Source organism: Leiobunum rupestre, chromosome 2 (genome assembly GCF_980474605.1).
Source record: "Leiobunum rupestre chromosome 2, qqLeiRupe1.1.hap1, whole genome shotgun sequence".
Lineage (NCBI taxonomy): Eukaryota > Metazoa > Arthropoda > Arachnida > Opiliones > Sclerosomatidae > Leiobunum > Leiobunum rupestre.
In genome coordinates, this window is record NC_143385.1 from 18,088,709 (window position 1) to 18,116,080 (window position 27,372).

Here is a 27,372-nt window from a genome sequence, read left to right on the forward strand (position 1 = left end):
ATATATATATATATATATATATATATATATCGGTTCGTTATAAACGTGTAAAACTATTAATGGATACTTAACCATTGAAGGTAACATTTTCCACATGGTAAAAGAAGCAGCTTCAACGATGGCTAACTTGTTCAAATGCGCTATCTCTTTTTCCCTGAACGATTGAATATAGGACTGAAATGATTTCTCCCAAGCGTAGAGTTTCAGTATTCGCACACCGTTCAAAATTTCGCTCATCAATTTCACTCTCTTATCCGCGTACTGCATTCGACTTTTCTAAAAGGAAAAAAAATACCAGAATATTTATATTTCCTTCGAATCGTTGACTTTTGAAACGCCAATTTGCTAATAAATCCCTATTTGCCAAGTGATAAAACCATTAGACTAAGATTTACCAGATGGCGCCAAAAAGTTGAAATGTAGAATTTTGCAAAAATAATTGTTTTCTCTTTATGCAAAATGTTGCCGGAGTTGGACTTAAAAGGTCACACGAGCGTTTAAAAATTTGGTTAAAAGACGAGTTTGAAGATACGGCCAATCATATTTTAGGAATTATCGTTTTTACCACAAGTAAATTTCGAACTCGACTGTGGCCCTTTAAACATTGTTAAAAATATTTTTATAATAAATCCGTAAATAGTTTGAAATATTCGCCATCTAGTTTAAAAAAATATTAAAATTGCGCTTCTAAGGTCTTGGCTCTAAATGTTTGTTTCCCTTTTAATAATTTGTGAATCGGTCTTTTGAAGAATATGAAGTACTATATCCTCTGTACGTACCGTTTCTGTTTTCCTGCGATTGGAAATAAAGGTATTAATGGGAATTGCGAGTAAAAAGACGACGATTCCCGCTAAAGCTGAAATGCCCAGGATCTTCCACAGACACGCAGTGGCTAGAACTATTTGAAGCAGAAAACTGAAGATCATATGGATATTTTTCATGACTATTTTGAATCTCTTCGCATCCACAGCGACACAATTAAGTAACTCTCCAGTGTCAACGTCCCTTTTTCCGCAAGCAGAAATTCTTAAAGCCTGGAAAATATCAAAATGTCATTCCTGGGATCAAAATAGGACCAGTTTAAAACCAATTCTGCTGGTCAACTACTTTTGTTCAAATCGTTATATATATTTGAATTTTATACATTTTAAATTTATCAAATATAACACATTTTGGATTGTAATTTTCAATCATCATCGAATTGGATCTGCGCAATGTTTAATATTGTTCTTAAATTTAATTTTATCCACCATTTTCGGAAGATCAATAACTACGACCATTGAGTTGGGAATATTAATCTAGAGATTCAATCTAATCTGCTCCCCGCGAAACAAGTATTTGAAAATTACGAATGTACCGTCTCCTCTAAAATTACGAGAAAACGTTATCATATGACCCGTGGCGCCGTCCATTATTTAAAAAATATATATATTATTTTGAGAGATAGACGGCGCCACGGGTAGAATGTTAAAGTTTTCTCGTCATTTGGGAGCAGACGGCAGTATTCTCATTTTTTAAAAACTTGTTTCGCGAAATACTGAAATCCGACGTTTTGATTGGACCTCTAGATTAATACTCCCAGCTCAATGACTACGACGAAGATTCTAATTCTTCGGTTGCGCTTACCTTTCGGTAGAGGGCACTGGTAACGGAAGATTCAAGACGAATCGAAAGCTCCGTGCATTTGTTAATTCGGTACTCCAAGCACAAGAGCGAAACAGTTTCCGTGATGAATAGCAAGGAGGCGTAGAATATTCCTTTCCAAAGGGGCTCGTCACTCGAAGCGTATACGATCAATAACCTGCCATACAGAGTAGACAATTTTTATGTCACTTTCACGAGAAAAATTTTACGTCAAGGTCAAGCAGCATAGAGATATCTACATGCGTTAAGTTTACGCGTGAAGTGCCTCACAAGACATAATGACTCTTAAAATTACAGTAGCGCAACTTACGGTATTTGCACTCACAATTGTTAGTCTCACATAGATAAATCAACGTATTAATATAAAAAACTAAATAACCTTTTTTTTTGTTCAATCGATAGTCTTTGGTTACTTATTTTTAAAGGGAATATTTTTAAAGGTTCCAATATTGTCCGCTGCCTCCCATGGCTTTTCACACCTGCGGCGCTGACAATCGCAGATTGTGAAGGGAATAAAGGAAATTGATGGGGTCTTCCATAAAGAACGCGCTGGAGGTTCTATTCCCTTTAAAGCCATATTTCAACGTTCTTATTTACATGTACGTAAAAGAGGATGATGGTCGAAATACTTACGTCACTGTGTCACTTTAAATTTAAGGTGAACTATATATTTATGGAAATGTATTTTACCTTTTTTTAAAACCTTTAAAATACTTAATTTTTGTGTCAGATAATACATTGAACTCAAAGTTACAGCGCGATCACTTGGTCTATCCGAAATATTCATTCCTTTAGAGGTTTACGCGGATAAAGGTGTTTTGGAGTATAATGTAGTATCTGCCGTAACATTTTGAAGTAAACTTGGTTTAAGTGACTATGACTTCATGTTATTGATGAACTGTTAAGATGTTTTTTGATTTCTAAATGCTACTCCTTATATGTTACTGTTTTGGGAAACAAACGAGTGTGATCGAATATTTCCCATAATTGGAGCTACGAGGCCTAGTCAGTCAAAGGAAAAAAGTATCTATGGAAAATAAAAGGTCACGTTTTCGATTTCTGCCCGAGAAGAAACTGATTTTCAGCATCCCCCTTAGTATAGAAATTAATTAATTAATTAATAAATACATTTTTAACAAGAATTAAACATTTACATAACATGTAATGGAAGAAAGTGAAGGCTCAAGTATAAAGGTACAAGTGACTCTCGGAAAGCAAATGGTCCTTAAGCCGATGAAACATAACTTGGTGTCTCTTATAGCTTTAATTTATTATTTCGATCCTTGAATATATAACTGCTTTATTCTTAATGAGGATAAGAGCTCGGCGAACAGATAAATTAACCTCTAAAGTTTTGATTAACCATAAAAATTACGATTAACTGTTTATCCATGGATATTATCCACGACTATATATGTATAGCCATTTAACATGTAAAATAATCGGTTTTTCGTTCGTGGATAAAAATAAATAAAGTGATTGTTTCTTATCCAACCGCCGAGCTCTAATGTGGATGGACTCTAAATTCCGCCCTGCTAAAGAAGCGATTAGCTCTTATTACGGACAGCATGGCCGTGACAAGTTCAATCGTACCGAGGGTGATGACGGTACTTACTGAATGATGAATGGACCAGCAAATATTAGTAAATCGGAAATGATCTGCATTATCGTCGGAACGATGATCGACGGGCCGAATGCTTTGATCAAAGCCCACTTGACATTATCATTTTGAGTACTTCTCGTTTTTGGCTTCGGAATTAATTTGCTCCTCGTATTAAAGGACGATTTAGTCTTCTTAAATTGGCTTTGCAAGAAATGAAAAATATCAGCGTAAATCAGAGACCCAAAGAAACCTTATTCCATCTTGGACGAATAATTACTGGACCCGAAACCAAATGGGGCGCTTGGTGCTTTTACGGCAGCGCCGCTTGTAGCGCCGTTGTGTCAAGTATTGGAAAGATTTCCATCCAAAACCGTGGAAGAAGAAAGCTAAGGAATAGAAATGAGGCGCGCCATTCACACCCCATGCGAGAACTCCACCACCCCCAGGTGGCAGAATTAGACGGTTAAAAAAGGGGGAATCGTGCTAAAATATTTGTGAAGTAGCATAGAAAAAGAACTGTTTGGCGACCTTTTCCATAGGAAAAAAATATATTTTCAAAATTACGGTGATATTGCTGATTGCGTTATAATTAACCAAATATTCGAAAGTTTTACTCAAAATTGTTTACTTTATGGATTCCATTTCTAAAGATAACAATTATTATAAAATAAGTAATATAAAAAAATTTACCTTCCCATTTTATAAACCTTATAGCTAAATTATATTTAAAATCATCAGAAAAAACATTTAACACCTTGTCATTGTGGAGATTTTGTGGCTAAGAAATTAACAAGCGCAACCGCAACGGCCAGAAATATTTTAGTTATCTAGATGGCCGCATCATGGTGCGATGAAGCTAGTTTGCTGTTATTTGTCAATTTTACCTCGATGCGATCCCCATATTTTCAACCCACCCCATTCACCCGTTTGTGGGAGTTGGCATCAAACCGTGGGTAGAACTTCGATACTCAATTCTATTCCTTAGCTTTCTTCTTCTATGCCAAAACTAAACACGTGCCCAATATTAGCGGGCGACGTTAGGCCTAGCGTTCTTAGCTCGTCACTGTCGTCAAAGCTTACACCATTATTTCCATTTTGACTAGACCATTTTTAAATTTATAATCTGTTTAAACTTTCACACAAACTATATCTTCAAAATCATTAAAGGGAAACTTCCCATTTCAATTTTAATTTCATTTTTATTCCAATACAATTATTACTGAATAATCTAAAACTATTAAAATTCCAAACGCTTCATTTCTATTAAAACAGCAGAGTAGACGACGGAATGCGGGTCATCTGTCATTTTTATTGGATATAAATATTTCGTGATTCTCTCGGTAGGAGCTCTGACGGGCTATGCAATTTGTGGAACCGGAGATTTTGGTTTAGAGTCCAATTATTATTCGTCCAAGATTCCATTCTTTTGTACTTCGGTTGATACCTGACAAAATTTGTTGGTCTCCCAATGTATTTCTCCAAGCGCAAATTAGTGTTTTCCGCTTTCAGCTTATCTCTCAAGTCGTACACATTGGAACTCGTCAAGATCCTTTTAAAACCTTTCGCGATCAATCTGCGATGGAATTAATTACGACCATATTTTTTTCACCCGGTGGAAAGATAAATTTTAAATAAACGCTTTCTAGTAACACCAAAACATTGTTTATGCAATTTTCCTTTGAAAGTAAGAAATGGATAGCTTAAGATTGGTCGCCCTCCAACGTTCGTTAAACTCGTTAAAGCTTTCTCCAAAATTTCACAAAATCTTTTGTCTTTGAAATATTTAAAAAATCAAATATAAACATGCAATTATTTATCTCAATGTTTGAAGTGACAGGTGAGTCACTATTCCAAACTTTACACAGGTTTGTCTAGTTTCAGAAAAAGATCAGGGTTGCCAATTGAACCCTTTTGTTCAGATTATTTTTTCAAACTACAGAAATATTCTAGGGTTTCAAATCAAAGTCTAATTTACCGAGAACTGTCCTTTGCTCAGAACATTTTTAGAAATTGCTTTTTTTATTTATGTTAATTTGGATTCATGACTAGGCAAAATTTACAAATCAGAACCTAATCACACTCTAATTTGCCAAGAGCTACTTTGTCGAGTACCTTTTTTGACAACGGCCTATCTTAAATAAATAGCTATTTTAATTTAGAAATAAATCATAAATTTGCAAAAGAGCTTATTCACATCAGATTTTGCCTGGATTTTATTGAAAACTTCATATAATTTTAAATGTATTTCAAGTTTGATTAATCTCTTTGCAAATAAACAATTTATTTTTCAAATAAATTATACTTAATTCTATTTTGGTGTTAAATACCTATGATATTCATTAAGATAAAAACATTTTCAGTTTTAAAATTGATTTTCGTACGCTTATTGGCATAAATATAATACCAATGGCCAAGAATAAAAAATCGTTTTTAGGAGATAAATTTATAGTAATTATTAAAATATTTTAATAATAATATAGTTAACAATGGGCAATTTCTATTAGCCATTAGTTAATGAAATTATAATAATCAGCGTGGTACCATCATAATCCAGGTGGATGGGATATTATGGTGGTGGCAAAGCCATTCATGAGTCATGAGAAAACTGCTACCTGGACGTACATGTCTTTATGAAAAGGTGAAGACGATTAACCAGTGGGAGGTATATCTTGCAAACTTAACGCTGCAGAAGTATTTCCAAGTTTTCTCTCACGACGTCAGTGCAACGAACGGGATCGTACATGACTTCCCTGGTCGCGAGGCGAAAGTGCTAACCACTTTGCCACCCTTCTTAGTAATAAGTGGAAAGTTTGCAAAAGTATTTTGCCTGCCTAACTTAGTAAACCACCTCGCTAGTGGCACCTTGATTGCGTATTATATTTTAAGATTTACCTAAAGCCGTGAATTAGTGAAACTTAAAGTTTGTAATAATTACTCGTTCATCCAGAAATAGAGTATGTCAGAAATAATTGATGCATCTTCCTCTGGTGATATATTCTGTCAATTAAAATAATTATTGATGTGTCCTTCGCTGTATTTTACAACTAATGCTTATGTTATTACCTTTCTACGGAAGGAATCATCAATTGAATCTTTATAATCCGGTTTCTTGTCCAAGATAGTTGACAAAACGAACATACAACATATCAAAGAGTATTCGCACATGTACAAGCCGAATGGAAGACGATTTTCGACGTATCCCTGAAAACAAAATAACTTACGATGAAAGTTCAGTGTGTTGTTGACTAAGCCTCTTTATTCATATTTTCACTTACAAGGAGACTACCCGAGGTGGTTTTCACCGATTTTGTTGAAACTCGAGGGTTAGGTAGACCTTATGGTAGTATGAAAATTGCCAAAGGGAAAAAATGCAATGGGCTTTAGTTTTCCCATGGCAACTGAAAATGTTTTTAACCTCTCAAAACTAAAAAATATTTTTAAAAAAGCATGGTATTTTCTAGGTTTCACCCAAAATGATAAATTTGGCTTATTTTGGGTAAAATGTATCAATTTTGGGTAAATATCTACTTAATTTGGCCAAATTTGGGAGATGTTAGCTCTGATCAAATGGTCCTACATGTATCTCCACCTCCGACTTCGGTCAGGTTTGGGCTGGATACTGAACTTCGGTTTAGGCTAACGGAGAGGGTCCAGGCAAGCTGGCCGCCTCGGCGGATTGTGTAGCCTGCTGTGGGGCCGCGGGCCTCCATATGCGGGCACGGCGGTCCTGTTTCCCGGCCTTTTGGGGCCCACCGGGATCTCCGGTGCCAGCTGTGCCGGGTTACTTGGGCTGCTGTGTGCTCGTCGTTCCCCTTTAGGAGCTCTCTCCAAAGGGTTTGGCTCCTTACCTACGTAGGTAGGGTGTCGGCTGGAGTTGCTAGAGCATCCATTCTAAATCCCACTGCTGTGTGCGAAGTGGGGATTGGTCCACCCATTGCTGCACCTTCTGCTGGGTTAAGTGGCTTGCGTCAAAGGTGAGACCATCAGTAGTAGGGTTCTGCTACCCATGCTGGATTTCTCACCTGTCCGGGCTAGGTGGACGCTGGCGTAGGACACTATGATGATAGGCCTCCGGTGGTATGGTCTTTGTTACTAGGTACACCGGGCTATAAATTCTGACACACTGCAGCGAGTGACACACACTCTTGTAGTAAGCAAAATTGTTATCAACTATGTTTTTTTTAAATGTGCTCATTATAGAGTAGTTTTATGTTTGGGGTGTTTTTATTACGATTATCACTTTAATTTTTAGGTTTTTTTCAAAACTATAGTGTTCTTCAAATGTAATTCATTACTTAAACAAATTCGATATTCCTGTATTTTATTTAACCTCTAAATAATATTTTCATTTTTAAATACTGAATAATATATTTTCCATTACCGAATGTCTTTTCAACTACCGAATGATAATTTTTACTTAAAACGTGAAGCTTTTGTGTATTTTACTAAAATTCGTTCAATTTATTAAAGATTACCCATTTTTAATCGAATTTATCACATTTACCCGATAATTTACGAAAACTATCACCTTATCCAATTTTATAGAAATTAAATTACATTTACCTAATTTGTAACGATTTTTTCGCGTTTACCCAATTTTCGTCCAACTTTATAAGACCCAATTTCGTCGAAATTTAATCACATTTTACGAATTATATTGCGTTTTCCCACTTTTTGTCCAACTTTATAAGTTTTAACAAATTTTAGTGCAACTTTATAAAGTTTACTCAATTTTCTGAATTTTATCCAATTTCATCGAAATTTAATGACATTTTCCTAATTTTTATAGAATTTTATTAGGTTTACCCAATTTTAGTTTTTATACTCAATTTTGATATTTTTACCCAATTTTGACTTTTTAACTCAATTTTAGTCGATTTCAAACAGTTTTATTTGACTTTTCCCAATGCATCTCAAAATTACATTAATACATGTAATGTAATTTATAGAAATTTTACCAAAACTTGGCCAAATTTAAAATTTACCCATAATTTATTAATTTTAACCAAAATAGGTCAAATTTATAATTTTGGGTAAGTTTTGAATTTTAATTTTTTTTTAAGAATTTTCTCGGTTTCACGGGGATCAAAAACCGAGAAGGAGATATTTTCGTTTTTAGAGGTCAAAAACATTTTCGGTTGCCATGGGAAAACTAAAGCCCATTGCATCTTTCCCCTTTGGGAATTTTCATACTACCATAAGGTCTACCTAACCCCCGAGTTTTAACAAAATCGGTGAAAAACACCACATAAAGAAATTAACTTTTAAAATATTTTAACCTGTAAAGCCCGCATTGGCATTCGTAAATGTAGGCTTTGTCCCTAACAGCCTTTCCCTTTCCTTCAGAGAGTTCTCTAGTTGTTTTGGGCCAACGGTGCGGGGGAAGGTAGGGATGACTCATCATCACTCGCGTCTTCCACCTTCGTCTTTCTCCGAAAGTTGCGACCTCTGACCCGAAGGGTTAAGAGCGGGGTAAAGTCACGGGTGACGCTTACTATTGCCCAACTGATGATTGGGCCTATTATTATTATTATTGAGTGGGGTGGGAAGCCAAAACACTTCGACCTAAGGTCCATTGTGCATCCCCAAACTGGGTGGCTTAAATAAGTCCTATTGCTGACACAAAGCTTAAAATCTGCCTGGCCGTGATGCTATAGAGACGTCATACGTCTCCAACCGATGCATACCCAAATGCTCAAACATCTGGGCTGCATAGTAATCGCAGCTACAGAGTACATGTGAGGCAGTTTCCTCCTCAGCTAGACAAGCTCTGCAAATCGGGTCATCACTGACCCCAACGAGAGTTAAATGTCTGTTTAGATGGCAGTGGCCTGTAAGTAGGCCAATAACGATCCTAATACTAGCCCTAGAGAGAGAGAGTAATTCTCTGGCTCTCTCCCTAGAAGGGCCAAGAGTAAACTCTTTGGCCTGCCTTTGACCCTCAACCTCAGACCATTGTCTGAGTTAACGATCTGACATAAGCTTGGAGATCAATTCGCGCACAAGTCCCCGGGAGATGGGGAGAGCAGGTTCTGGCCCAATGAACCCAGCCCTCGCACCTTCCTTGGCCAAGGCGTCGGCCCTTTCGTTCCCCAGATGCCCCTTATGCCCAGGAACCCAACAAAGTTGAACTTTATTGTGCAACCCAAGAGCACAGAGGAGATCTAAGCAGCTAAGAACCAGTTTTGAAAGAATACTATACTGGCTGAGAGCTCTAAGAGCGGCCTGGCTATCCGAATATATCTTGATAACCTTCCCATGATACCCCTGATGTAAACAGTAAGCAACACAGGAGCAAATGGCAAAAATTTCCGCCTGGAATACACTAGTGTGTATCCCTAGGCTTTCATAAAAGCCAAAATTTTTATTAAGGCAATACATCCCCGCACCAGTGCCATGGTGGGCCTTAGACCCATCAGTGAACCAGACGATCTCTCCTCTGGTACCGAGGGTCAGGTTACTCCACTCCGCACGGCTAGGATAGTTGACCTCAAAAGGTTTACTAAATTGAAGTTTAGTAACCATCATATCAGATCCCATTGTCATAATCGGCATCTGATTGGAAATGTCCCGATAAAGCTTGGTGTGGCTATGCTCCCAATTATTAGCCTTCCACCAGCTATTTTGGTTAAGCCTATAGGCTCCTAAAAAGGCAGCTTCCTCAATAAAAAGGTGAAGAGGAAGCATATTCAGGAGAATTTCCAGAGAAGTGCTTGGGGCTGTTCTCATGGCTCCTGTAATGCCGACACAAGCCAGCCTTTGTAGAGTGCGCAGATTAAATTTCACAGTCCTTAAAGTAACTCTTGGCCACCAGACCACAGCTGCATAAGACAGGATAGGTCTGATGATCATGGTGTACAGCCAGTACATAGCTCTGGGGCTTAGGCCCCAGGTCTTGCTAACTGTACTTCTGGTTCTCCAAAATAACATTTTGCCCTTCTTGACTATATAGTCAAGGTGTGGCTTCCATGTTAGTTTGCTATCCAGGATGACCCCGAGGTACTTCACCTCGGTGCTCTCCACTAGGTCCTTTCCAAATAAGGAAATACCCTCGAACATGCCTTTTATCCTTTTACGAGTAAAAGGAACCATGACAGTTTTATTAGGATTAACCATGAGGTTGACCTCTCTGCACCAGCTCTCAACTTATCCTAGAGCCCTCCTCATTACGTCCTTCACAGTTACCGGGAATTTGCCAGTAATGATGATAGCAAGATCATCAGCGTAACCGAAACAGCGGCATCCTCCCCTGTTCAACCTCCAAACAAGCTCATCCACCACCAGGCACCAAAGAAGGGGTGAGATAACCCCCCCCCCGCCGTGTGGGCAACTACGACTGGTGGAGACCATAAGGGTAAATCCTTGTCAAATCACCCGATGGCTCCCACGGCACCATTTTCGATTTCGTTTAAACTTTCGCAAATTTGTAGCTCTGAAATCGAAGTATTTTTGAAGATACGATTTTTTTAAATAACCTTGCAAGTAGTCGAGTGTTTTGACAAGTACAATTCTGTCATTTCTGAGCATTGATATCAAGTAGATGTAATTTTTTGTAACGTTTTAACTGGTGGTAAAGATAACTTAATAATCATTACGAGGTTCGAAAATAGTGTCGTTAATTTTATAAAAATCGGCGAATGTGCCATAAAAAATCGCATTACAGGTAAACAGACCAACTTCGTCGGTATTTAAGACATAAAAAGAATTTTGTTTAAATTCATTAATTGACCTATATAGGATGAAATTAAGCCGGGAAATTCAAAAAAGGAACCAGAATTACTTGCGGAACTATACTTTTGGAGTTATAGGGGTTCAAATGTAACGTTTTTCTCAAAATCGGGAAAACATGGTAGTGAATAGTCGCGTTTTTGGCCATGTCGGATACTGAAACACAAAATAATGTTGATACCATCTGAAAGTACAGAATTCATTATATAACATATGAAATTTTCATCTTGTGTTTCCAAGAGATAAAAATGTGATCGATGACTTATTTTAAAGGTAATGAAATCCTTAACACACCATATTATAATTTTAAAAAAATAAAAGGTTTAAATATCTGGAAATTTTAAACTTGGAAGTAAGTTATTCGCAGATCCCCAAAATAGCTAAATTTAGGAAAATTAATTTTTGGCCTCTATCGACTTATTTCGACATAACACATTCTCCGTTAAAACATTTTCTTGGGGAATTAACGTTTAAAGGGAATATAACCTCTGGTATTTCTGTCGCCCTCCGAGGGTTCGAATATTGTCCGCCGCCTCCCATGGCTTTTCACACCTGCGGCGCTGATAATCGTTGATTGTGAAGGGAGTAAAGGATATTGATGGGGTCTTCCATAAAGAACGCGTTGGAGGTTCTATTCCCTTTAAGGAAGTTACAACCAAATTACCGTAGCCCCCCCCTCCAAGCAATTTTAGATTTTAGAAGTTTTCATACTTAATTTATTTTTCCTTCTGGATTTATTTTATTTTTTTATTTCATGAGATATAAAAATTGAAATGTTATTATTTTATTACTTTTGGAATTACTAGCAAAATGTTACTGCACGGTTAGTACGGACATATGTAACATAATTACTCATAAGTATGCCTCTATATAACATATCTGTATTAAAAATTTCAATGAGACCTTGTTTCACAGCCACGAAAGAAATCACGAACGAACTACGCGCAAAACCGGTTTAACTTCCTTCCCTCCCCGCCAGACCTGGTTACGATGACAAAAAAGCCGTCATCGATTGGAAAGTCACGTCAATTACGTCATATCTTGTGAACAAGGTTTCATTGAGAAGACGTTCTTTTTGGCACACTTACATATGATAAAATGGTAACCAACTTGCAATATGGCCTAAAAATTCAATTTTGGTGTCTAATAGTCCTTTAGATAAAACGTCATTAAATCCGATTATAGAGTTTGTGCTGCTGCGATTGGACCTATAACTGGTCTGTCTATGGTTTCCCTTCATACTGCCAAAGCTGAGAATTTTCTATTCATAGATCTGGCGGCATTTTTCAACAGGGGGGCAAGACATTCAGAGAGGGGTTTATTTATAAGCACCTATTTGAGGATCTGATAAGTCCGCAGTGATGCGGTATAGACAAAATGATTTGGGAGGGGATAAAGGTGGCAAGTGGGGCAGTTTCTCCCAAAATTTGCGACCAACGAATTGGACCGTGTTTGGTGTCGTACTGGATGGTAGGTTTCACGCTGAGTCGAGTGCTACCAACCGTTTTTGAGTTAATACCGAATTTGCACTGAATTACTTGTTTTTTTTTTCTAAAAATAAACAAATTTAGGAATTGGGTCGAGTTTGGTATCGTTTCAGTAGTTTGTTTTAGGACTAATAGTTTCGGACAAAAAGTACATCCAAAATGTGTGTGTTTTTTTGCAAATTTCAATAACAATTGAAAGGTTATATCAAGATTTTGGCCAGGGTCAACGTATTGTTTAGTGCCGAATCGAATGGGACCAGCCGCAAGTCCTTAGGAAGTTAGGATGAATCGTTTCCGAGTTATAACGAAATATTTCGTAAAATTGGCATTTAAACCTCGAAAATGTACTCTTCCTGCGTACCGTAATGTGGTTGTAACTTTCTTAAAAGTTACTCCCTCCATGAAAATGTTTTAACAGAGAATGTATTATGACGAAGTAAGTCGAGAGAGGCCAATTTTTCTTCTTCAAAATTGATATTTGGTAGATCTAAGTTTCAAATTGAAAATATTTAAAGGTTTTAAAAAAATTTTAAAACAATAATATAATGTGTTAAGGGTTTCATTACCTTTAAAATAAGTCATTGATCACGTTTTTATCTCTTTAAGAACCGAAGTTCAGGGGAGGGCAGGGGGGGGGGGCGTCCATCCCGGGCGACACTCATTAAGGGGCGCCAGAAACTGTTTGGCGACCCTTCGATCAAGGAGCAAAGTTACATTTTGGAATTTTTAAAGGAAAAAGGGCGCACTTCAAGAGATTTTCCCAGGGCACCACAAACCCTCGCTACGCCACTGCTGAAGAAATAGCTATTTTATTCTTTGGGTGCAATCATTTTATCCTATAGCTTCCAAATAAACTTTTTTCACCACTTCTGCTGTACAGGGGTTAGTTTTACCCATAACTACACTTGCCCAGAAAATTTAATAATATTCGGTGACTTGAGTGGTATGGGCCTGGTTGATTTGACGTGGAGTGCTCAGTTTTAAGCTTTAAAAATCGGGGTCGTTTTGATTTAACGTTGGACCTTGAACGACTTGGAAACACAAGATGAAAATTTCATATGTTATAAAATGAATTCTGTACTTTCAGGTGGTATCAACATTATTTTGTGTTTCAGTATCCGACATGGCCAAAAACGCGACTATTCACTACCATGTTTTCCCGATTTTTAGAAAAACGTTACATTTGAACCCCTATAACTCCCAAAGTATAGTTCCGCAAGTTATTCTGGTTCCTTTTTTGAATTTCCCGGCTTAATTTAATCCTATATAGGTCAATTAATGAATGAAAAAAAAAATATTTTTATGTCTTAAAGACCGACGAAGTTGGTCTGTTTACCTGTAATGCGATTTTTTATGGCACATTCGCCGATTTTTATAAAATTAACGACACTATTTTCGAACCTCGTAATGATTATTAAGTTATCTTTAGTACCAGTTAAAACGTTACAAAAAATTACATCTACTTGATATTAACCGATATTTAGATATCAATGCTCAAAAATGACAGAATTGTACTTGTCAAAACACTCGACTACTTGCAAGGTTATTTAAAAAAATCGTATCTTCAAAAATACTTCGATTTCAGAGCTAAAAATTTGGCTTTCCTGCTCAAAAGGTCTATAATATACGTGGTTAAAGTTTAAACGAAATCGAAAATGGTTCCGTGGGAACTTTTCTTGAAATCGGGTGATTTGACATGGATTTACCCATAAGGGAGTCACCCAGCAAGGAGGCACAATGTGTCATTGATACCAAATCTTTTCGCAGCCTTAAGTATAACTGTGCTTGAGACCTTATCAATGGCTCCCTCAATATCAAGAAAAACTGCTAGCGCAATTTCCTTGTATTCAATTGCCTTTTCCAGGCAGCTGCTGATACCATGAGGGCGGTCTCAGTAGACCTGCCTTTCTGATAGGCATGCTGAGCAGCCGACAGAGGAGAGTTACAAAGAACCTCCTCCCTAATATAGTTGTCCACCATTTTTTCCAGAATTTTTAGGAGAAAAGAGGTAAGACTAATTGGCCTAAAAGCCTTAGCATTCAGGTAATCAGATTTACCAGGCTTGGGTATGAAGATTGCTTGAGACAACTTCCAGGTGCTAGGTAAATGCCCAAGAGCAATACAATCCCTGTAGATTATCAGCAGCAGAGGGCAAAGAATATCACTGCCCTCCTGTAGAAGGATAGGAAATATACCATCCGGTCCAGGGGACTTATAGGGTTTAAATGACTTTATAGCCCACATAAGTCGAGAATGCGTGACGACCTTATTCGCCACTGCCCAATCTTCCCTTTTGGTTCGATTGATCCTCAAAGGGAGAGTGCCAGTGCCACCATTGCTGGTGACCTTAGAGTCCGGAAAGTGTACATCTAACATATGTGTCAGAGTGTCCTTACCGGATGTGGAAAAAACTACCATCTTTCATCTTAATGGTGTCAAGATGCTTAGTATTATCGTGTGCCAAAATTTTCATTAATTTGGCCGTACTGGGAACATCCACTATGTTCTCGCAGAATTCCCTCCACGAAGCCTTCTTGGCATCGCGGATAGATTTGTGGTAGGTGGGGAGGGTGCGTTTATAGGCATCCCAATCACAACCCTTCTTTGCCCTATTGAAGATCCTACGAGTTTCTTTGCGCAGCCTGCCAATCTCGTTGTTCCACCAAGGCACAAACCTTGGCCGGTTGGCAGGCTTTGCTGGACAATTGCGGTGATAGGAGTCGATAATGCACTGTTGAACGCGGTCAACAGCCAAATAGAAATCCAACACCGATGACAGCCATGGCTTATCACCCTTAAGGAAGAAGCTTAGGTCTTCCCTGTAACCGGACCAATCTGTGCCCCTTGGGTTACGAATAGCGGTACAAGCCCATACAGGTTTGATTGGGCCTAAGGTTGTGCCTTGGGTATTTTCAAATTATAAATCGATTTTAAAATTTAATAGTTTATTGCAATTTGATTTTCTTAGTAAATTTGTTAATAAAATAATTTTATAGTTGATAAAGTTTGTAGTTTATACCAATGTTACGTTACCGCAGTATAATGGAAATGCAAGGCGTATTACTGGCCAATTATAGTCACGTAGTAGCAAATCAGGTTAAATTTTAGGTTCGTATTAGTGCCACAGAAAATTCTTCACCCAGCGGCTAAAACTATTACTAAATATTCAAAAGTGTATCACCTTAAAATGACATTTCGTTCAAAGAATTCAAATAAATGGTTCCGTTCTGATAACCAAAATTATGGCACGAAAATAATCGAGTAAGGAGATCCACCTCAATCAAACTCTCTATTGCTAAATGTTAATATCACATTCATTTTTACAGTTAATTTGAATTTGATACCTTTGGAAAGATTATTTTTCTTAAATTATCGACTAGTGACTTAACATCAAGTTGTCGCTAATCACTTACTCGTTTCTGAAATGAAATAACGAGAGAACGAAATTTGACAAGACCAGCAAGAGTGAACAGACCCCAGAATATAATCTGTACACCGGACCGACGAATGCCAAACCTCATTCCCATAAAAACCAGCGCAAGGGTCAGAATCTGTAAAATAGGTAAATGGATTAAAATTGAATTACACTTAATTATCAAAAATCTTAGTCATGGTCTCATGGAACGATGGTGGAAAAACCGAACATTTGGATAACCTATTTCGAGACTTAATAATAATAATAATAATAATGTTTCTTTAATTAACTCTTTAGAAAAGTACATAGGAGGGGCAGGGCTAAGTCTTTGCAGACTTTAAAGCCCGGTTAATAAATTTATGTTCGGACAATATTGTAAAATTGGTTTCATGCGGTTTTGTTTTACAAAATGCAACTTTTTTATTTAGGAAATCGTAATGATATATTTCTTAAAGCACGTATCGTATCGGTTGGGATAACGAGTACGGTTTGGAAATTATTCCTAGCCCTTGTGGGGGAAGATGGCGACACAATGGGGTTACATAGAAGGGAAAGAGAAAGAAGAGGGAAGATTCGAATTCAGAATGGAAACCCTTTGTCATTAATCGATCACCAAATCTTTATTTAACACTTATTTATAAAATACTAAATACAAAATGAACAAAATGAGGGGGAACTGAGGGAATATTTGACTTGACAATAGTGATGGTTAGGCCATCTCAACTATGGTTATTTTAGCTGTTCAAAATAAGAGGTGGAATTTAAACATAAAATATGCACCCTTTGACTTTAAATTTGTTAATTAAATTTTCTCTTACAAATCTCCATGGGATCAGTGCCGGTGTTCATGACCTCAGGCATCTTGGGCTTTAAATAAGTAGGGGGCAGAAACAAAGATACACTTACACTAATAAAAAACACTACAAATAAAATACTACAATTAAAGGTTCTACAATTAAACAATGGCAAATAATTAACTCAAAGATGATAAAGGCGAGGGTAAAGCACGAACGAATAAGGTAGTTCTAACTGTATAAATACATGAAACGGAGTGAGCTCTCAACTCGAGGGGGATCTGTCCTTAACCATTTTCCGAACAATAGCGAGGGTTTAACCCTTCTTTCTAAGAATGATTCTCTACGTTTCACTGACTACTTCAAATTTCGACCCTGGGTACTCTACAATGAGGGGGTTTTATGATATCTTTCTACTTATCACTTTATTTCGATGTCGTCTGCTACGTTGTCGTCTCTCCGTTTACGCGTTTTCGCGTTCCTCGGTTTACGCAAGATGCCCGACACACCCACTTCTTGGTTGTATACGCGTTTATTCTTTTCTCTATTATCTTTCTCTCTTTATTACGACTCACCCTTCAATAGTTTTTGTAACCCTTCAGGTTCACTTTCCTCCGCATACTTTATTTTTTCTGTGTTTTATTTACTTTTGTGACTACATTTCCCTCCACTCTTGACCATCTATAGTAATTGTTAAGTATTTGTAAAGCCCCATATATCAAATGTCGTAGAATTCAAAGACATATTTAATAAAAACTACAGGGGAGGGGTGTACCACTGTAACTATCACATGGGTAAAGGGGGAGGGGGTACCAGGGTAATTATCGCATGGGACAAAGGGGGAGGGGGTACCGCGGTAATTATAACATGGGGAAATGGGTGGAGGGGGTACCACGGTAATTATAACAGGGGGGAAAGGGTGCTGGGGGTACCACGGTAATTTAAACATGGGGAAAAGGGTGGAGGGAATAACACGGTAGTTATCACATGGGAAATGGGGGGAGGGAGTACCAAGGTTATTATCAAATGGAAAAAGAGGGGAGCGGGTACCACGGTAGTTATCACATGGGAAAGGGGGGGAAGGGGTACTACGGGAATTATCACATTTGAAAAGGGGGGAAGGGGTACCTCGGAAATTATCACATGGGGAAAAAGGGGAGGAAGGGCCTTACTGGGATGGTTCTACTATAGGGAAAAGAGGTACCATGGTAATTATCTCCTGGGAAGAAGGGAGAGGTGAGTATCACGGTCATTATATTAGGGGGGAAAGGGTGGAGGGGGTACCACGGTAATTTAAACATGGGGAAAAGGGTGGAGGGAATACCACGGTAGTTATCACATGGTAAATGGGGGGAGGGAGTACCAAGATTATTATCAAATGGAAAAAGAGGGGACCGGGTACCATGGTAGTTATCACATGGGAAAGGGGGGGAAGGGGTACTACGGGAATTATCACATTTGAAAAGGGCTGAGGGGGTACCTCGGAAATTTTCACATGGGGAAAAAGGGGAGGAAGGGCCTTACTGGGATGGTTCTACTATGGGGAAAAGAGGTACCATGGTAATTATCTCCTGGGAAGAAGGGAGAGGTGAGTACCACGGTCATTATATTAGGGGGGAAAGGGTGGAGGGGGTACCACGGTAATTTAAACATGGGGAAAAGGGTGGAGGGAATACCACGGTAGTTATCACATGGTAAATGGGGGGAGGGAGTACCAAGGTTATTATCAAATGGAAAAAGAGGGGACCGGGTACCACGGTAGTTATCACATGGGAAAGGGGGGAAGATGTACTACGGGAATTGTCACATTTGAAAAGGGGGGCAGGGGGTACCTCGGAAATTATCACATGGGGAAAAAGGGGAGGAAGGGCCTTACTGGGATGGTTCTACTATGGGGAAAAGAGGTACCATGGTAATTATCCCCTGGGAAGAAGTGAGAGGTGAGTACCACGGTCATTATAACAGGGGGAAAGGGTGGAGGGGGTACCACGGTAATTTAAACATGGGGAAAAGGGTGGAGGGAATACCACGGTAGTTATCACATGGGAAAGGGGGGGAAGATGTACTACGGGAATTATCACATTTGAAAAGGGGGGCAGGGGGTACCTCGGAAATTATCACATGGGGAAAAAGGGGAGGAAGGGCCTTACTGGGATGGTTCTACTATGGGGAAAAGAGGTACCATGGTAATTATCCCCTGGGAAGAAGGGAGAGGTGAGTACCACGGTCATTATAACAGGGGGGAACGTGTGGATGGGGTACCACGGTAATTTAAACATAGGGAAAAGGGTGGAGGGAATACCACGGTAGTTATCACATGGTGAATGGGGGGAGGGAGTACCAAGATTATTATCAAATGGAAAAAGAAGGGACCGGGTACCACGGTAGTTATCACATGGGAAAGGGGGGGGAGGGGTACTACGGGAATTATCACATTTGAAAAGGGGGGAGGGGGTACCTCGGAAATTATCACATGGGGAAAAGGGGGAGGAAGGGCCTTACTGGTATGGTTCTACTATGGGGAAAGAGGTACCATGGTAATTATCCCCTGAGAAGAAGGGAGAGGTGAGTACCACGGTCATTATCACATGAGGAACAGGGGAGGAAGGGCCTTACTGGGATGGTTCTACTATGGGGAAAGGAGTACCATGGAAATTATCCCCTGGGAAAAAGGGGCAGGAGGCCTTACTGGGGGGGGGGGGTTCGACTATGGGGTAAAAGGTACCACGGAAATTATCGCGTGGAAAAAAGGATCGGGGGCCTTACTGCATAGGTTGGAATATGGGGAAAAGGGTGTAAGGCGGGCTTCTCAGCTAGTACATGTTATATAACTCGATTCAACCCCGCTACAAAATATAAAATAAAGCTAATTAATTCAACCATTATCTCACAATAAATTATAAACTAAATCCTTGCCTTCAGCAAGACTAAAATTGAATCCCTCACTAATAAAAGTGTTTTTCTCTTGGTCACAAGACCATTGTGTAATACATTCCGAGACGTCCCACTCAGGTTTTTCCCAAATACTTTCCGAACTAGACCAGTACACTCTTAGAAAAAAGGTTCCAAACCAAGTCCAAAATTGCACAGTGTGCCAACATAGGACGATATGTACAAATTTGTTCAATTTGGGAACCAGTAATCCAAATTTTTTATCTCTACACGATTTTGGGTAAAATTGTGTTCAATCGTTTTCAGAAGCGTCCAATATACGCGGCTGAGAGTGAACCCCCGTCATTACCCCTACCCAATACGGGAGGAGGTGATTCTTTTACGCTCGAAATATATTGTCTGAATTCTCAAGAAAACTGGTTTTTAGAGGAGAATGTAAAGGGACCGCATGGAAGGTGTTTTACAGTTTATCTGTCTCGTAGAAAGGTTGACAATTTAACACCTAGCGCCACGTAGTATTCGCGGCCGGAACTAAAAGAGTTGCACTTCTCTGCCATCTATCTTTGGTTTATAGATCTTGAAATGGGTTAATATAGCTATAGCTGATAGTCTTTGAGACCATCCTACCGGCGTCGGGAGCGGTTTTTTTAACGATAAACTCCTTACGCGACTACTTGATGGCGCTGATGCTTGGGCAACCTTTTCTCCTCAGAACACGCCATTCTTTAGCCATTGCTAATATAAACGGGGTCTTGACCCAAATTGTTTAAAATTCACAAAAATAATATAGTTTCTATTTGGTTTAATTCCACGCGCTCGGTTTTATGGATTTCCTCAAAATATATTTAAAATTGAAGCTAATTAAACATACGATAACATGATTTTTAAAAGTTGTAAGTATAAAGTATCGTACTTTAAATATAACTTGACAAACTTTAACTGAAATTAAATTTTGAGTTTTATGCGCCATCTATTATTTTGAAAATCTCGAAATTTTTATTTTTTACGATTGACAACGTTGCCTATCTTAATTAGGTTTAAATATATTTAGTATAATGTTAATATTTAACACTCTTCAAAACATAATCTTTTAAATATTTCAAAATTAATAGGTCGAAACGTTCATTACCTTTTTCTTGATATCTTTACAGAGAGATTTCGTTATGTAGTTTTTACATTAAACTTAAAATAGAGTTAATATTGGCCCTTTAAATAGCGCCATCTATTATAGAATCGATGTGATTTTCAAACATTTTATCGTATGTTTTTTAAAATTCATTATAAATTATTACTTTCTAAAAATATAAACTTCCGTATCTATAACTATAAGTCTTGAAGCCTAGAGTAAACCACTCACATAGAGTGGAAGCATCAGCGAAACTTGTTAACACTGTTCGTATGCAACGTCTTGATTCCGAGGCGTGAAATAAACAAGTTGGCCTAAAGGTTATGTACACTATGTAGATAAAAAAGTAAGTTAATACTCTAAAAAATTTAAAACCAACACCATCGCTCTTCGGATGATATTTATTCACGCCTCGAAAACAAGTTGGCCCGTTAGGATGGATGTTTCATGCGCTTCCATAGGGCTTTCCACTCTATGCGAGTGGGTTACTCTATGTCTTGAAGCTTGTCCTTTTATGTATGCGTGTATGTGGGTGTGGGTGTATGCGTGGATATATGTAAATTCATCTTTATAATTAGGCAGTAGCGCCATCTATATTTTGTAAAGTTATATGGCTAAAAATAAATAATTATTAGCTAACTCACCGTAACTTGAGTTAAAAAGGATCGTGTTGACATAATAAAATTATTTTTAAACAACTTCAAAGATTTGTTTGTTACGAGTAATCATACATTTCAATTTAGCATCAGATTCGCAAAAAAATTAAATTGCAATTTAGTTGCCCCAACTAGAGACAGATGCCGCCACGGTAGAACGATAAAGTTGATAAAGTCTCCTTATTGAACGAAATTGGTCCTGCGCCAGCCAGATTTAGTTGTACCTCTATTTATTCCCAACTCAATGCCTCTAAAGTATCGAACTCAATGGAACACATTGTTAACCAATTATTATTATAAATAAAATTATTACTTAACTTATTCTTTTAATTATACCTTGAAACATAATTGTTACACTAATTTAAGACTCTGTAGTGACCATTTAATTTAATAGCGTAACTTGAAATCAAAATAAGGAAATAAGGCGCTCTAACAGTTCATTGTCTAAAGTCAACACTAAGTATTGGACGGTATTACCAAAAAAAAAAATCTATTGAACCGTTAATATTCAACGTTTTTCATTCGTCATTATTTAAGTTATTGCTGAAAATCGAATCTTTTAAGCCCCAAAATCATACAATTTAGAAATTGATGTTGATGGGGTTAGTGTTCACTATCGAATAGGACCAAAACAGTTTCAAAATTAGACAAAATAATAGTTTAGATTACACGAATAACCTCCCAATTTTGAACATAACTATTTTCAAAATTGGACAAATAAATAGTTAGTATTACACGAATTAAACTCCAATATCGGACAAATAACCTCCCAATTTTGAACATAACAATTTTCAAAATTGGACAAATAAATAGTTAATATTACACGAATTAAACTCCAATATCGGACAAATAACCTCCCAATTTTGAACATAACAACTTTCAAAATTGGACAAATAAATAGTTAATATTACACGAATTAAACTCCAATATCGGAAAAATAACCTCCCAATTTTGAACATACCAACTTTCAAAATTGGACAAATAAATAGTTAATATTACACGAATTAAACTCCAATATCGGAAGAATCACCTCCCTATTTCGGACAATTTGAGTCCCAAAATTAAAATATATTTGATGCTATATTGTACAATAATGGACAAATTAACTACCAATATATCCCGTAATAATGTGCAATATTGGATCCACATAAAGTCCACGTATTGTTTTTGTGCAATTCTGAACCAAAATACGTACGGTATCAGTGACAACAATTTGGATCATGTTTTAAACAATAATGGACGAATTTTTCTAAGAGTGTAGTCTGACATTTCAGACCGAAACCCAAAATACCTACCCCCTCGTCATCTTGTAAGAAGTCAGGATAAAGAGAAGAAGAAAAAAGAGTATAAGAAACCCACAATCCGGCCGCCAAACCATAGCGGATTTGGATTTAAAAAATATGGATTTTACATGAGCTAATTAATGTGAGTAGTATAAGCGTTAGCCTAATTATCCTCTGGCACTCGTAGTATAAGTGTTAGTTGGAGTTTACACTAGGGCTCGTAGTATAAGCCAAAGACTATATAACGCTTCGCTTACTAGACAGGCGTGTTCCTAGGAAAAACCTGTTAACACCTCTGTAGCACTGTAAAAGCTGGGGTATTATTTGGACCCGCGGCTAGAGGCGCCACTAGTAACACAGCTCAAGGTAGGGGAAATTTTGGGCCAGCGTCGAGATGGAGCCACAATCGGTATGCAAGTTGAGCCATAGAACACGCCTGTCTAGTAAGCGAAGCGTTATATAGTCTTTGGTATAAGCGTTACCCTTGGTTTACACTAGAGCACGATAAAGGGCTACTAGGCTTCAAAATTGGTTAAAACTAAGCACAAGGCTTAATAACTATAGCCAACGCTTTTACGCATCTGCTTTTTATTTGTTCGACAAAATATTTTGGTATGAAAGGCTTCTACTTACATAAGATGCGGTTTTTAGGACAGACGAAAGTATGTCAACCATGATGGATGGCCCGTTAAAATAAATACTATGCAACATGTGTAGAAATGAAATAATAATTAAAGCCACTGTTACTACCTGAAATTAAAAATATACCAAGAATTCATTATTCATTTTTCATTAAATGTACAAAATTTTCTGATAAAATTGTGAAATGGTAAAATTAAGCTTACGGTTTTAAAGATATTTAATATGGTCCAAGGTATTTGACTTTTTCTGGCGCTGTAAAAGGAGTGAATATCGCAAATAAGAAATAACCACAGGAATAAGCATGGTATCCACACCAACACCGTGCTCTGGAAACAGTAAGTGAAGTCCGGAGGTGTCGTGTACCATGTTAAATTCGAGTCCTGCAATTGAAATAGACACATTGTGCTTTAACTAATACTCTTACTATAAGATAAATATTATATTTTACAATAATATTTTTTATTCGTTTTGCATTCGTGTGTTATAGGTTTGTATGATTCTGCTGACTGACTGATTAATCCCTGTAATCGGTATAATAATAATTTAAGTTTATCGAACAGGAAATACGAACCGGTATACATTAATTAAACTTCTGCAATAATAAATAAATGTAAAAACAAAAAACTCCACTTCCGCTACTTTAAAATTTAGATAAACAATCAAATTTTAAATAGCTGCATTTAAATTGAGATAAGCAATCAAATTCCAGGAATTAAATTTAAATTTCAGGATAATTATATTTAAGCAATCCTAGAATAAATTAAATTGACTTTGAAAAACCACTCTGATGACCGGTTCTTATTTGTCCAGACGCGCTTTAAACCTACCGATTGCCGACTGTCAAACCGCCAGCTTTGACGGAACTTAGTGGCGACGCTTGGGTGTTTTCAGGGATGCTTGAGCTGGCTTAAAACATTGCAAAGGTGCCTCTTAAAGTTTAAGCACCGCTTTTGTATTTCGACGCTAGCGACATCTATTGAAAATAGAGCTACTTCACGTCGTTGTTTCCTTCTTTGAGGGTTAAGTAGGTAGTTCAATAAATAGCTGATAGCTATCGCCCAAACATCCTTTGTAAAATTTTACGATTCATTCCAACAGACCGACATTTTTAATCAGTGATTTACACTTTGTAATGAATGGACTAATGATTAATATTAAGATATTAATCTAAAACCAGGGTGTATCAGCTCAAAGTAGTGCTTTAAGACGTAAATGTATCTTAAACGAACGTTTCTTTTACTTCACCGAGTTAGAAGAGTAAGACAGAAGTCAAACGTTGTAATTTGTAGTTTATTCAGTTGGTTCGGGTTAGATATAAAACCTCCGAAACGCTATCGTAACAATTATTAAACATATCTTAAGTGGAAGCAACAGATGGACTGTTCACAAATCACGTAGCACTTAAAGCCTTTTTCAACAGTCTGTATCCCTCGTACGCAAGAGTCACAATTTAAATTAAGTATACATATATAATCACGTTTTCTAAACCTCACAATTCAAATAGTACCATATAAATACTACGATTAAATTGCAATATATATTAAGCCAAACTAATATACCTTAACACGAAGAAATATAATCGTAATGCATCAAATTAATTTAAATTAACAAGATAAATAAAAATTTAGGTACCGATATTGACATATTATTTGTTACGTGTAGCAATAACATCCTAACCCTCACTATTTTTACATTTAGTAGCTCACTCCGCTTCCATATTAATAACCACCTTACGCAATTTGTAAACATTCATCAATACCCAGTGACATTATGAAACAAAGAAAAACGGTTTGGGAACGAGAATTGAACTAAAGTGAACTAAAGGTAACATTCCTCTATCTCAGTGCCCAGCCAATTTTTTCCTTCGAAATTGTTCATATAACGTTACATTTTAAAAGGCAAGTTCGCCTATCGTCTTAAACTATTTATTATTTAGATAATACTTCCGAAGAAACGGAATATTAAATTATTTTTATTAAATCAAATTATCAATTATTGACCCGGGTAACCCAATCTTTACTTGAATTTCTCTTTTTACAGCCCATATTTGAAACAGAAATATTTGATTAATATATTGGGTTTTTTAATTGAAATTGTTGGTACTAAACCGTACTATAGCTATTTGTTTTTAAAAATATTTCAAGAAATTCAAGATTTTGGAAAAATAAATCTTGAAATACCATCTTTATGTAACCAAACTATATACAAATAGTTTTTAGGAAAGGTTACGCTATAAGCTGTAATACTAACGATAATACATTGGATAAATACATCATTTTACATACCCAAAATTTGTCTTGACATAAATGGTTACCCACTCTTGGAGCCATATCACGAAGGCCTTCTTCCAATCGCTCGACTCATCGCGTAGTGGTGAATTCAAACCCAACATCAGAAAGGCGCGCTTAAGATTATTAGTTTTGATATTAACTTCCGTTGATCGCGTTTCTGATAAACGCACTTTATAATTGAACTAGTATAATTGCTTATATTAATCAGTACATACGTACATGAGCCAAATTACTTGTTTAAATACGAAATAGCTAAAACAAACTAGATATAACTATATGTTTTTTCATTTAACACTTGGGATTTATATGGTTAAACTCTACCGCAAAATGAGTAGAACATTAATTCAACAATTTATCTCTAATATGCCGAAAAGACCGTTATTTTGAATGTTCCGATATTTCCCCTTTCATAAAAACTTGTTGAGGTTAACGGTAATAGGTAGTGTAGGGAGCTTGAAGGGCTTGCCACCACCCTCCTACTCATTGTAACCCGGCCACCTAAATAAATGGCTTTAAAAGTAGCTTGATGACTTAGGCGTAAGGTGTTGCCTTGGGTAATAGCCTAGCTGATTATTATTATTATTGTTATTATTATTAATAGAACTTGACTGCTCCTTAAATCAGGAAAATCATGGGGATTTTTCGGGCATCGTTACTTGGCATTTCGATTATTGACATGTTCGCGATCGCGTCAAGTTATACTCGAAGTCATTGTAGCCTTCGACCAAAGGCGAGGATTTTTCAACCTCTACCGAAAATATAGTGCGCTAAATAAAGTCATCTATGATAAATTTTATTAGATTAGAGTTAGGTGAAAGTTATTGTCTGCCATGAATAGGAAGTAAGAACTTCAAAGGGCTTTTAAAAAATAATTATTTTCATAAAAGTATTTTCTTATTGAAAAATTTAATTTAAAGTTGCACTGGACTATGATGATATGGCTTTTGAAATCATGGACGCAGCTCTATCAGATGATAGAAATGGAAGTAGAGGAAGAAGACGATATTTTATTATGCCGATGTATGATGGAGTGGGAAGACACGTATTTGGAGCCGCAAATCGCCGCAATAGCATCCGATGAAAGGAGATCAGCTCGAGAAAGTGAAGAGCAAGATGACATTTTATCAGGCTGAACATATATCCCCGTAATGGTGTTAATTGTAGCCTTTGCAATATTTTGCAGGCCCCAATAAAAAATAAATTGCTAAATAAACATGCTTGTTGAACTTTCTTCATAAATTTCGTTTAACTTTCAGATTTCGTGCACCAATAAGCAATAAGTCCTATGGATACACCGCCGTCCACCCAACGCTTTTTTCACCGCCACAGCGTTCCCAAAGTAGCCCAGTTTGGGCGGGAAACCGGTCATCAGGCAATTCTGTCCGCACCCGCCCTATCGAATTCTCGCAATGTACTCCCCACTCCCTCACCGCCTATCTCTCACTCTCTCTAACGGCGGCGGCGGCGGAAACTGGGCCGGTCACAGGAGCCTTGCTCTTGCCTATACTAGGCTCGTGTAAGACTAAAAACAATAACTCACAGGGATAGTTATCTTACATAGAAATGTCATTACCAGCCAAAAATACGTTTGCTACAAACTCTTCCCCCTTAAAAGTCCTACACTTCCCCATTTCCACCCCAAAAACGATTCAACACGGAAATAATAACGCCATCTCGGGTCTGAAATCGACACTATGGTTTTTTAATATGGTTTTTAGAAATGGCGATTGTTAGTAAAATTGGTCCGCAGATTATTTTATTCGGAATTTAATAGGATTATCATTGTTTACGCCGAAATTTTTTATATCGCA

The 27,372-nt window shown here is 37.3% G+C and overlaps 1 protein-coding gene across 1 annotated transcript in view; it reads right to left on the reverse strand.

Moving 5' to 3' along the window:
- Positions 1–37: 37 nt before the first annotated feature.
- LOC149956273 (ATP-binding cassette sub-family C member 1-like) overlaps positions 38–27,372 on the reverse strand; it is a 31,102-nt gene continuing 3,767 nt past the window's right edge. The window contains exons 2-10 of the mRNA XM_090166823.1: positions 23,559–23,650; positions 6,311–6,448; positions 6,183–6,244; positions 4,692–4,820; positions 3,260–3,448; positions 1,627–1,801; positions 780–1,034; positions 128–276; positions 38–53 (exon numbers count right to left, since the gene is read on the reverse strand). Coding sequence (XP_090022949.1) covers positions 38–53; positions 128–276; positions 780–1,034; positions 1,627–1,801; positions 3,260–3,448; positions 4,692–4,820; positions 6,183–6,244; positions 6,311–6,448; positions 23,559–23,650 — 1,205 coding nt within the window. The remainder of the gene's footprint in view (positions 54–127; positions 277–779; positions 1,035–1,626; positions 1,802–3,259; positions 3,449–4,691; positions 4,821–6,182; positions 6,245–6,310; positions 6,449–23,558; positions 23,651–27,372) is intronic.